Source organism: Schistocerca americana, chromosome 6, assembly GCF_021461395.2.
Source record: "Schistocerca americana isolate TAMUIC-IGC-003095 chromosome 6, iqSchAmer2.1, whole genome shotgun sequence".
In the NCBI taxonomy this organism is placed as follows: Eukaryota; Metazoa; Arthropoda; class Insecta; order Orthoptera; family Acrididae; genus Schistocerca; species Schistocerca americana.
The window spans coordinates 150801051-150814282 of NC_060124.1; the positions used below are offsets into that span (position 1 = coordinate 150801051).

General features: G+C 38.2%; 1 protein-coding gene and 1 long non-coding RNA gene across 3 annotated transcripts in view; one reads left to right on the top strand and one right to left on the bottom strand.

Moving 5' to 3' along the window:
• The first annotated feature begins 589 nt into the window (after nucleotides 1-589).
• Nucleotides 590-9037, top strand: LOC124619909. Its single transcript, XR_006980162.1, has 3 exons — nucleotides 590-668; nucleotides 5988-6022; nucleotides 8934-9037. It is a non-coding gene; the product is annotated as an uncharacterized LOC124619909 (long non-coding RNA).
• The window catches only part of LOC124619907 (sister chromatid cohesion protein PDS5 homolog B-B), a 188039-nt gene continuing 181465 nt past the window's right edge, over nucleotides 6659-13232 (bottom strand). For both annotated transcript variants that reach the window (XM_047146541.1, XM_047146540.1), the window contains 2 exons: nucleotides 10942-10992; nucleotides 6659-8206 (listed from right to left, as the gene is read on the bottom strand). In XM_047146541.1, coding sequence (XP_047002497.1) covers nucleotides 8129-8206; nucleotides 10942-10992 — 129 coding nt within the window. In that variant the 3' untranslated portion in view covers nucleotides 6659-8128. The remainder of the gene's footprint in view (nucleotides 8207-10941; nucleotides 10993-13232) is intronic.

Sequence of the window (13232 nt, forward strand, 5' to 3'; positions counted from 1 at the left end):
AGCACTACACAGCTCTCTATTCCACCAACGTACCATCAGTATTAATACTTCTCTCCTTTTACACTACTCTCTCCCCCCCCCCCCCCCCCTTGCGCTCTGTCTAACATCCCGACTGCATGTAGCTGGCCTACCCTCTCTCCACCTCATCCCTATACACTCCCACAAGCAGAGCTTTACTGTCCCCCCACCCCTTCCCTCCTGCTTACCCCCACCACCTGGCTGCCTCTCCCATCGTGTGCTGCTGCTCACAGTCTGGCCTCAGCAGCCAGAAACTGTGGCCAACTGTGTGGGACTTGCATTTGCACACGCAGGTGTGTGTGTGTGTGTGTGGGGGGGGGGGGGGGGCGCGTGTGTGTAGAGAGAGAGAATGTTTAAAAAGGCGATTCAAACATATAGCTCATAAAATTCTCTGTTTCCAGGCACAAACGTGTGCGCGCACATCCACCAATGGCATTAATAGGTTTTTGGCTCCTAATAAGACATCTTTGCTTAGTTTAGGTTATAGACAGTGTATATGATGTAAATGTGACTGGAAAGGGAGTCTGTGGCCACTGATAGATAGATAAATTATTGTTCACAGGAACAGACTGCTTAATCTGGCTCCACAAAGTGACGAACAAGGAGTTCCTGTTTGGCTGTGATAGAGGCTGCTCACTGAAGTCATAAATGTAAAGCATCCACGCCTTTTTAATTGTAATAAATCCACAAGTTGATGGTAGTATAATCCTCAGCTATGCATAGGGTGAAGAACAATAAATGCGACTGGTTCAAATAATTTATATTTCAAACTGAGCAAAATGAATTCTGATACAACTGAGAAAGAAATTCACAATGTGCTTTGTCTACAATATATTATTATATGGCAGCTAATCAGAGGCAATCAAAAAAGAAAGAGGAAAAATATTTCGGATAGTTTTGAAATATAATTTTGAATAAAAGAGCTTAAAGTGAAATGGACAGAAAGAATGATGAATGAAGAACTCCTTTTAAGAACAGTAGAGAAAGAAAGCATTTTGGTTGGGACACACATCACAAAGAAATCGCCTGCAACAAAGTATCATGAAATGAAAGACTGCAGGGAGGAGGGGGACAGGAAGAACATGTCTTGGAATCCAATGACAAAGTCAGCAGCATATTACAGGAGTTGTACAGGACAGACAAAATTGGAGAACATCCAATTGATACTTCCTGAAAGATAGACGAACCAACGAAGAATAACTTGTTTTACGTAATCAATAGTGAATCAAGACCTTTGAAACTGTTAACATATGGTATTAATGACAGTGAATTCTGCTGTAATATCTTAAGAGATGACCAATGATACGATTCCATAAGTACTCTGAACAAAACCAACATATACTACAGATATCCTTTCTAATCATTCTTTGAGAACAAGCAATTTCTGTACTAGCACCTTTTCCTGCATGCTCTACAATACACATCAACTTGTATGTAATACTCTGCAAGCCACCTAATTGTGCATGGTGGAGGCTACTTTTTGTAACACTAACTGAGCCCTCCAACCCTGTTACACTCGCGAATAGTGTCAAAAGAATGACTGTCGGTAAGCCTCTGCATTGGCTCTAATTTTCTCCTCGTGGTCATTATGTGAGATGTATGTGGGTGGAAAGTGCTCTCTTGAAATTTCAATAGTAAATTTCTCCGTGATGCACAATGCCTCTCTTGTAATGTTTATCGAGCATCTCCGTAATGCTCTCATGCCGACTAAACAATCCCGTGACGAAATGTGCTGCTCTTCGTTGGATCTTCTCTCTGTTCTACAGTCCTATATGGTAGAGATCCCAGATATATGAACAATACTAAAGACTCGGTCAAACAAGAGCCTTATAAGCCACTTCCTTTATCCTCAAGATTCTTCCTACGAATCTTGTCTCTGCCATGCTTTTCCCACTATCCATTTTATGCAGTATTCCACTCAATGTCAATTGGATAGTTACTCCTAGATATTTCACAGCATATACTGTTTCCAGCGATTTGTCATCAATAGTGTAGCTAAACAGATGTGGATTTCTTTTCCTATGTATGCGTAATATGTTACATTTGTTTATGTTCAAGGTCAACTGCCACAGCCTGCACCATTCATCAGTTCTCTGGAGGTCATTCTGCAAATCGTTACTACCTTATGGCATTGCTGCTTTGTTATAGCCAACTGCATCATCTGCAAACTTTCTACTATATCGTTTACACTTCCTTGGGATACACCAGAAATTATCTTTACATCTGTCGATTTTGTTCCGTTAAGAGTGATATGTTCAATTCTGTCTGCAAGGAAGTCTTGAATCCAGTCACAAATCTGCTCCGATGCTCACTAACCACCTATTTTTTTCACTAAACGGCAGTGCGGGGTGGTGTAAAATGCATTGTCTACAGCACTATGGATGTCATGGAGAAACAGAAAAAAAATGGCTCCGAGTACTATGGGACTTAACATCTGTGGTCATCAGTCCCCTAGAACTTAGAACCAATTAAACCTAACTAACCTAAGGACATCACACACACCCATGCCCGAGGCAGGATTCGAACCTGCGACCGTAGCAGTCCCGCGGTTCCGGACTGAGCGCCTAGAACCGCTAGACCACCGCGGCCGGCGGAGAAACAGAGTGAGGCAAGTTTCGCAGGGTCTCTGTTTGGAGAATCCATGTTGATTTTTATAGGGAAGATTTTCCTTCTCCAAGGTGGTCACAATTCTTGAGCATAAAACATGTTCCATAATTCTACAACACATTGACAATATATGTCTATAACTGTGTATATCTGTCCTACGGCCTTTCTTAAAAACAGAAATGATCTCCGCTTACTTCCAGTTGCTAGGTACCCTTCATTGCTCAAGCGATCTATGATAAATTACTGCTAGAAGCAGAGGAAGTTCTTTCGCATAATCTTGTAGAATCTTTAGGTACCTCATCTGGTCCTGGTAGGTGTTTTGCTATTCCACGATCAGTTATCTCAATACCTGCTATTCGTAGTTCGTATGATGATTGAAAGGAGGGACCATGTTACATTTTCCCCAGTGAAACAATTTTGGAAGACCGATTTCAGTATTTCGGCCTTCTCTCCGTTATCTTCTGTTTCAATGCCAGTATGGCCACTGAGTGAAAGAATCAATGATTTTGACTCATTTATTGATTTTAAATATGACCAAAACCTCTAACGGTTTTTACTCAGATTGGTTGACCAAGTTTTACTTCCAAAGTCATTGAACATTTCTCTCGCTGCTCTTCTTATGCTCATTTGTTCAGCTTTTGTTTGTCAGCTAGGACTTTGCTTCTCCTGAATCTGAGATGAAGTTCTCTTTGTTTATGTAGCAGTTTTCTAACACAGCTATTAAACAGTGATGGGTCTTTCTCATTCCTTACGACCTTAGAAAATATATTTCTAGGGCGTATTGCATGATTCCTATGAATTATTTCATTTGTTTTCCACAACTTCGTCCTCATCACCAAAAATTTTATGCCGACTGCTCAGATACTCTGAAATTTGTACCTTGTCGCTCTTCCTAAGCAAAACTATCTTCCTACCTTTCTTAACATTCTTTGCCAGACCCGTTGTCATAGATTCTATCGCAGCCTTACGATCACTGATACTTTTCTCTACATTAAGTGATTTGATAAGCCCAAGATATTACCCTCACAACTTGGTTCTCTATCTGCTCAAAGTAATTTTTGAACAAGACATCCAGAACAATGTCACACAAATCCCTGTCTCTGGGACCAGTTTTGATAGCATAGTATTCCCAATCAATACCTGGCAAGTTGAAGTCATCCTCTATTACAACGGCATGGTCAGCAAAATTATTAATGAAATTCTGCAAGTTCTGTCTGAAGTGCTCTACCAGTAGAGCTCCTGACCCAGGCAGCCTACAAAAGCATCCAATTACCATTTTTGACTGATCTTTGATACTTAACTTCATCCAGATTAATTCGAAATCAAAATCATTGATAACCTCACTAGATTTTATCAAATTTTTTACTTCAATGCACAGGCCATCACCACTGATGACTATCCTAGCCCTACAATAAATATTCCAATCTGAACTTAGGACTTCGTTGTCAGTAACGTTTGGTTTCAACCAACTTTCTGTTCCTAATACTATTTGTGCTTTTATAATCTTCAGAGAGTGAAACTAATTCTGTGACCTTCCCTTGGATGCTCCTGCAGTTTATTACAATCATATTAACCTTTTCCATCTCTCATCTGCGACAATGAATGTTCTGTGAGGACACTGTGGCTAGTGTACCAGGCACATTTTCTGTGGCCCCAAGAGAGGGTTTCTCTAACCTAAAAAGCCCCTTGTGTACACCACATGTACTCTGCTACCCTAGTAGCCGCTTCCTGTGTGTAGTGCGTGCCTGACCTATTAAGGAGAATTCTATAACATACATCTTCAAGAGTGTCCATGTCTGACATCACTGAACCACAGGCTATGGCAGAGTAGAATCCTAGAGTACTAAATTTTGTCATTCAAGACACCAATCCCATTTGGGAACTGTAAAACACTACACCGTGGAATGAACTGTTCCAATTCTATTGATAATAACTGAATACTGTGTGGAACCCAAGAGTGGGCAGTTCTACTGCTTCTAATACTTTCGAATTCTTGAAACTTACAACAACAAAATAGAATTTATTAACAAGTCTTTCTTGGAACAGCAACAACGAATCACGATAAATCATTCTATAAACCTTCAAGGACTCTGTTACAAAAATTTAAGGTAATTTATTTTGTCAAGAAAGGTGTTCATTATTCAACAACATACATTTTCAATAACTTGTAATCAGCTAAAAAAAGCTTAGCTATCAATAAAGTTCACTTTAAGAGGATACTAAAGGACTTATGGGTGGCCAACTCCTCTTCCTAAGTACTACCAACTGAGGAATATACACTATTGGCCATTAAAATCGCTACACCACGAAGATGACGTGCTACAGATGTGAAATTTAACTGACAGGAAGAAGATGCTGTGATATGCAAATGATTAGCTTTTCAGAGCATTTACACAAGGTTGGCGCCAGTGGCGACACCTACAACGTGCTGAGATGAGGGAAGTTTCCAACCAATTTCCCATACACAAACAGCAGTTGACCAGCGTAGCCTGGTGAAACGTTGTTGATGCCTCATGTAAGGAGGAGGAATAGGTACCATGATGTTTCTGACTTTGATTAAGGTCGGATTGTAGCCTATCACGATTGCAGTTTATCATATCGCGACATTGCTGCTCGCATTGGTCGAGATCCAATGACTGTTAGCAGAATATGAAATCGGAGGGTTCAGGAGGGTAATACAGAATGCTGTGCTGGATCCCAACGGCCTCGTATCACTAGCAGTCGAAATGACAGGCATCTTATGCGCATGGCTGTAACGGATGGTGCAGCCACGTCTCGATCCCTGAGTCAACAGATGGGGACGTTAGCAAGACGACAATCATCTGCACGAGCAGTTCGACGACGTTTGCAGCAGCATGGGCTATCAGCTCAGAAACCTTGGCTGCGGTTACCCTTGTACCTGTACACGCCATCCAAACTCTGTTTGACCCAATGCCCAGGCATATCAAGGCTGTTATTACGGCCAGAGGTGGTTGTTCTGGGTACTGATTTCTCGGGATCTATGCAACCAAAGTGCGTGAAAATGTAATCACGTGTCAGTTCTAGTATAATATATTCATCCAATGAATAACCGTTTGTCATCTGCATTTCTTCTTGGTGTAGCAATTTTAATGGCCAGTAGTGTATATTAATATCAAGTAATGTGAATATAGTATTATGTAAAATCTGGCTTCTGCACAATTTTGGTGCAGTGATATAACAATGTATAGGTGTTGTAAGCTGCATTTCTCTTTGATGATGTGTGGCTACAATAGCCTAAGAATTATAGTATGCACCTTGGTGTATTGTAAATTTACACGTTTTGTGAAAGTCTGTTATTACCTTTTAAATGAACGCACCTTTAAGATATTTTACTTTTCCAGATCTGTGAGGACCATTTCACTTGGATCCCTAGAAGGTACGTCAGAATATCTCCTTTTCTGTGTTAATATACTTTGTGTATTCTTGTTTCGTGCAATCTTCTACATCCTTGAAGGTCTCCTCACAATGGATCTATGGAACAAAATATATGTCTAATCTAATAATAACTATTTGTCATGTAGATATCATTCTATAGACGCCTTCATTACCAGGAAAGTAAGTTAGTAAAAGAAAGGAAAATTACTTCATCCAGTCATTGACTCATGTAATGTTTATTGGTGTTCATTGTAATGAAAAGAAATGAAAATCCCTACATCTAAACCATGATGTAAATAATGTTGATTTTAATGTTATTCTACCACTGTAAAATAATAACTTTAAAATAAACTTTCTATAGACTTAAATCAGTGGATTTTCAATAATCTGTTAAACTTAAGTTTAACATTTAACATATTAACCAGTTTTTTCCTTTTTTTCTGCAAAGACAGTGACAAGCCAACTTGTTTCCTTTATGAAACAAAGCTGAAAATTTACCATACAGACCAACCATATCTGTCCATGGTACCTGTAATTAGGTGGCACATCTCTTAATGCCTTCTACACATGCACTTGTCTCTACCTGTGACACATTGTATTTAAACACTTCATAAAATGGGATGAATGAAATAAAATATCAATACAAACAATAATGAAAATTACAGCAGTAAAATGTACAAAAATATAGACAGAAATCAAAAAGTTTAAATCCCCTATACATCTTTACATCACTGAATTTGAAACTTTACAATTAATATGCATTTTTTAATGCCAACCATCACGAAGCACGTTTCTGTCTCCCCAGCCCAATTGATTTTTTTTTTTTCACTTAGTGATGTTGAATGAGCAACATAACAAACAAGCACAGTTAACAAAATTTTACGAAATTTATGGTTGAGAGTGCAAAAAATTATAAAAATTTATAACACTGGAAGTCTTCTCTCATTAGTGGAATCCAATGTTTTGTCGTAAATATAGATTAAGCAAAACAATCACGTATGATGAGCACTTCAGAAACACTAGGCAGGCACGATATATACATCCTTTCATATTCCACGTTTATATACCCATGAAAATAATGAATTTAATGAAAAATAATTATTCCAAAAACTGAATAAAGGGAAAATTGGAACATAATATCCTGACACTGTTTTACAGGTCACTGAAAGTTTTCATACATTACAACATAGGAAGAAACCATGTGTAACACACCCCCATCACCCTACAGACTGCCAGGAACTGGACTTACTCATTTAACATTAAAATTATTTCTGCCAAAATTATTACATTGTTTTTATACTGCAATTGTGTTCTTCCACTCATCACTATCTTTGGTTCAGCATATTTTAAAACAAGTAACTCAACAAATCTAATCTCAACACTAACTGCAATGCACCTTAAAAGTAAGGTCTTACATTTCTAACAATTAGATAAAAAAATAGGTAAATAAATAGTTCTTTTGACACCACTTACTTTCAGTAAGTTATCAAAAATGAAACTAAGAAAAATGAGAAATGTTCTTATGTGCTAGAAAATATCTGACTCAGTGTTATGAATTTCACCAGATGTCCCTTGTATTTCCCAGGAAGTGTTCACATTTTCAGACTATTTATTAAGTGGAAAAATATCAAGGAGTGCATGAAAACTATGCACTATCACGAAATGTAGGGCTTACCCATTCAAACTGTCCTGTACAATGCTTCCGCAGCACAACCACCTACATTCAAAATAATTCATGTGCCATGCATTCTTTAAAGTCAAACACAGTTTCCATACAAAAAAGAAACAACACTGTAATGAATACTGCGGAAAATATTTGCCAGATGACATACGTGTTAAGCACACATGCCAAGTCTCGGAATATATGAACACACAGAATGCAATTGCATTGCAAGTTGCACCTTCACTGAATGACAGTGTCAACTTTGTTAGTGAATGTCCTCACTAAGGTTCACAGTTTCACTTGCACTCTTCATAAAAACACACAATTTCTATTAACTTCAACACCTCTGGCAGTGACACCACTTCCATCACAGTACAATATCCATAAACATGGTGGAAGCAGTGATGCATACGAATTCACACAATAATAAATGCTGAAGTAGTTTCACACTGGCTGTTCCACTTTAGGTGTTAGGTCAAGCATTGTCCTCTTGGCTGGTGGTTCACCACATTCACCTTCAGACTGAAAAACAATCAGAAATTGTGTTGTAACATAGCTTACCAGGGACAGATGAGGATTGGAGGTAACATCTTACATGTACTCCATGTACGTATTCAAAGAACATTGTATAAGAGCTTAGAAGAATCATGCTAAGATAAATGTAATATAATGTTAAGAATGTGATGGTGACTTATATACTGGGCGGTTATAATTAAAGTGCAGCAACTTGCAGAGGTCTACTGTGGGGTGTAATTATCATATCTGGCAGCAAAACGTGGTAAATATGTTAATGTGGAACCAATTTATGCTGGAAAAATATTAGTTCCAGTTTAGGGCACCAGGTGCAAACCCGACACTGCATGGCATCTCATCAATGTCCCTGATGCTCATATTAAACAAATTTTGTTAACTACAATTAATGATAAAAATCAACATTATGCTTTTCTCACATGTTTGACCTTTCATGACAACCTACCGTTCCTTGTCCATTACATATGGCAACATATTTAAACATAATTTTTGCATTCACATCGCCAGGTTTGCACCCGGTGACCACACTGGAACTATTGTTTTTTCCAGCATTAATTGGTTCCACTTTGACACATTAGAATATCTACCCAGTTTTGCTGACATACGATAATACAGTCCACACTGGAACTCTGTGAGTATCTGCACTTTAATTACAATCATCCTGCAAATATCACTGTGGAATGGATTTACGCAATATCTGACATATTTATCATTTCAGGGTACAGCTCAGAGATCAAAATTCTAAAGATGACAGTCTGCGGCACATGGAAGGAAGCAGTTTCATTATCAGACTTCAGTGACAATCCAAACAAATGAAGCTAAAGAATTACATTCAATTAATTTGTGGAAGTTAAAGCATATATAAGAATGACACAGAACTTGATAAATGAATACAAAACATGAAAGTGAATACAAAACATTAAAGCATGGTGACCAAAGAGAACAAAATTTGTTAATTTACAGCTTGTCTCCCCTCAAGCACCAAATGTGTCTGTAAACTCATAAATGATCCTAATAACATGATCCAGTAAATACAAAAAATACAACATAATAACAGTAGCTGTTCTATACATAAGGAATATACAGGGTGTCCCAAAAAGAATGACCCGATTTTAAACAGAATTATTTATTAGGAAGAAGGGCTCAATACCAACAAATTGCATACTAAATTACTCAGAAAAGACAGAAGTTTATAAAAATTCATCATAAATGTTCAATATCTCCTCATTAGCTGCACGGACGACATCTAGCAGATAGCCAAATTCATCCCAAACTGAGCGTAAGGTGTCTTCTGTCACTGAAGCTACAGCAGCTGATATTCTAGTTTTTAGTTAATCATTGTCACGAGGTAAGGGAATAACGTAAACACATTATTTAACATATCCCCACAGGAAGAAATCACATGGTGTTAAGTAAGGGGACCTAGGAGGCCAACAGTGTAAAGCCTGGTCTCACGGTACTGTACGCCCTATCCAACATTGAGGCATGTTGGCATTAAGGAAACTGCGCATGTTGTTGTGCCAGTGCGGTGGTGCTCCACCTTGCTGATAGATGAAATTGTCAGAGTCAAGTTGTGGGAATAACCAGTTCCGTAGCATTGCAAGATATGATTGTCCTGTTACGCTTTCTTCCTCAAAAAAGTAGGGTCCATAAACCTTGCTTTGTGAAACAGCACAAAAAACATTCACTTTTGGTGAATCACGTTTGTGTTCAATTGTTTCATGAGGATTTTCGAGCCCATATATACGCACATTATGAATGTGAACCTTACCGCTAATACGGGAAGTTGCCTCATTGCTGAATATCAACTGTATCCTCTAGAGTAGCATTGCTAAAGTCCACTCACTCCACTTTGTCAGTATCTTGAAGAGCCTGTACAGTTGTAATCGGTATGGTTTGAGGGCTAAATGACGCCATAAAACATGCCACACTGTCATGTGCGGCAACACAAGTTCTCGGCTAGCACAACACATAGACTTGCGGGGGCTCCGCTCAAATGATCGTCGGATTTGTTCCACTGTTTGTTCAGGAATGCATGGCCAGCCAGGACTTTTGCCTTTACAGAGGCATTTCTTCATACTGTTTATACCACCGTCAAATGTTCTTTGGTGGTGGTGGTTTAGCACAAAATCAAATATGAAACACCCACTGAAATGCAATCACTGATGGAGTACGACTAAATTCAATAACACAATATGCCTTCTCTTGCGCAGATGCCATATTGCGCAAGACTGGCTGCACGCTCCAGATCAGTACTCACAGTGACATCTAGTGGATTTTTTCTGAAACTCTAGAGCATGCCGATTACATCTGCTGCTTTAGTTACCTAGTGGCATTTGTCTTAATATTATTACAAGTTAAAATTGGGTCATTCTTTTTGGGACACCCTGTACAATAACAAGTGGTGAGAAATTACTCTTCAGTGGGTGCAAACGCCAAATGAGAAGTCGTTGAATGTCAAATTGGACAAAAATAATTTTCAGGAAGTCTCTGCATAAGTGTATACAAGTACATTTTTGAGAAGTACTGCTACACACACAAGAAACTTCTTTCTAAGAACTGATACTACTTCCAGTGCATAAAACAGCTTTAAAAAACTTCAATAATCAGCAAATTTTAGGAAAAAAGTGATAAATGGGCCCTAATATTTCATCAGCAGTTAACTAAATCATTTGACAATTCCGAACAAACTTATTTCCTTAGGTTACATTTAATTTTCTACATACCTCTTCTTCAATTCCTGGTAACTGTATCTTCGTTTCCGATGCCTCAGAAGGCTAGAAAATAAGAATATTTTTATGTATAAACAGGAAAAAACTGAGCAAAATAAAGTATAAAGTGTTAGATTTTTGTAAGCAATAAGGAAAAATGTGTAATGTTGTAACATTCCTGGATCAAAAAATTATGCATCTACAATTGTTTTCCCTGTTCCTTGTCAAACTACACATTGTGAGAGGGAACCAAATCTTATTACCTGACATAGCAATTGCCCCTTCTTCGTACAGTATTGCAAACTTTATCAATAATAAGCGTGCTTCGAACGAAAGTGCTGAAATAGTGTGGGCGGCTTGGACTTCGTGAACTTCCATATTTTCATCAAATACATCGATGTGTGATCGCAAATGTATCAGAAAATTTGAGGAATTTTTCTTTTTTTTATTAAACAAGTAAAATAATCATAATATTTCAGAAATGACAAATGCGGAGAGATGGCACAAGGTAAAAAACATAACTCCTTACAACATGCTAGACTGAGCAATCTATCAGCAAAGGCATTTGTGTTTTTGAGCTGCTGAAATGTTGCTAACATCACAAATGCACAACTGAGCCTGTGTGTTGTTAAGCAAGACAAAAGTCTTGATTGAAGTAAACAGAAACCTCTCACAAGTGAAGAAATGGAGTAAGTAGGATGACCTCACACATAAAAAAATGGCCCAATGTTTTACTGAAAATGAAGGATGGTGATAATCATTTGTGCACAAAGTTGGGTGACAGAAGGCACAAATAAAATATGGTTCACTATAAAGCAACAATTAACAATCACTGCTCTGATACTGCTTCATCAGGTGACATGAAAAAAATACAATAAAAAAGGGGGGAGGACTAGCTGGCACACCCACAAAAAAACAAGGGGACAGGATGGGCACTCCTGATGTTTTACCATAATCGGCAGGTGTAAACCGCTACATCAGTTGATCTGAAGCTGATTAAGCATACACCAAGTTACAATTTTCTCTGTTATAGCTTGGTACTACAGAACACAGTTATTAATGATGCAAGGACAGCAATGTGATGGTGAAATGGTCACGTCATTTACTCTAATGAGACTTGATTTGATTCAAAAACTGGTAAAGATAACAAAATCACAATTGATTAAGAACAGAAGATCCAGCACCCAAGCAGTATGTCTCTATTGCCTGAGGCTTACTTTGCATGGTAAGACATGTCTTTCCTCAAAGCATTGTTTATTTTCCACCGAGGATTTTCAACTGATGTAAAGTGGGACTGTAGCAATTTTTATGTCTAGCACTGCATCTTGAAGATTGCAATTCTTAATAATTGTGTGTTCTACTGTAAAGAATTTCTATCAAGTTTGGAAAACACTGGGGGTCACAGACCCTTTACCATCTATCTCCTCAGTCTTTGATGTAATAAACAGAGAATGCTCACTATTGAAACGGCCAACATAAGTTTCGTGTAAGTCAAATGCACTCTATCCACATTCATCATTTGGATTTGCAGCTCCTAGTGTTTACCGTGTTTGCAAATAAAATTGTAGGATGTAAGGTCTGCCAGTTATGCAAAACACCGTTTTTTTCCAAGTTCCCGAACATGTTTCAGCACCACTGTGCCATCATCAGTGGGTTTCCGTTTTATTTAATCTGTAATGTGAAGATTTTTACTAAATGATTACAAAATTATGTGGATATTTAGTTCAAACAATAATTCGTTTCTTTTTGTTGATACCTTTACACTTGGTGTGCATGATTTTTCAGGGCCACTTGTGTATTATTTATTACAGGTAACTTGTCATCTGCAACCAACCGATGTTGATGAGAAATTTTGTTGGGAGTTAACCTATCATCTAAACTTAATTCAGTTTGTCATGATATTTCGCACCTAAATTCATTTTTACTTATGTTTTCATGTAGCAAGCCCTTTTATTCTCAGCATCATGGTGAGGTGTCATGATGCACACATAAATATAACACGTATTTTCACAAATAAGGTCGTAAAAGCAATTTGTACTTCACCAAAACACAGTGTAATTGTGGTTGTTGGGGCAACCAACGGTTGCTTCGTCAGGAAAGAAGGAAGGAGAGGGAAAGACGAAAGGATGTGGGTTTTAAGGGAGAGGGTAAGGAGTCATTCCAATCCCGGGAGCGGAAAGACTTACCTTAAGGGAAAAAAAGGACAGGTATACACTCGCACACACACACATATCCATCCGCACATACACAGACACAAGCAGACATTTGTAAAGGCAAAGAGTTTGGGCAGAGATGTCAGTCGAGGC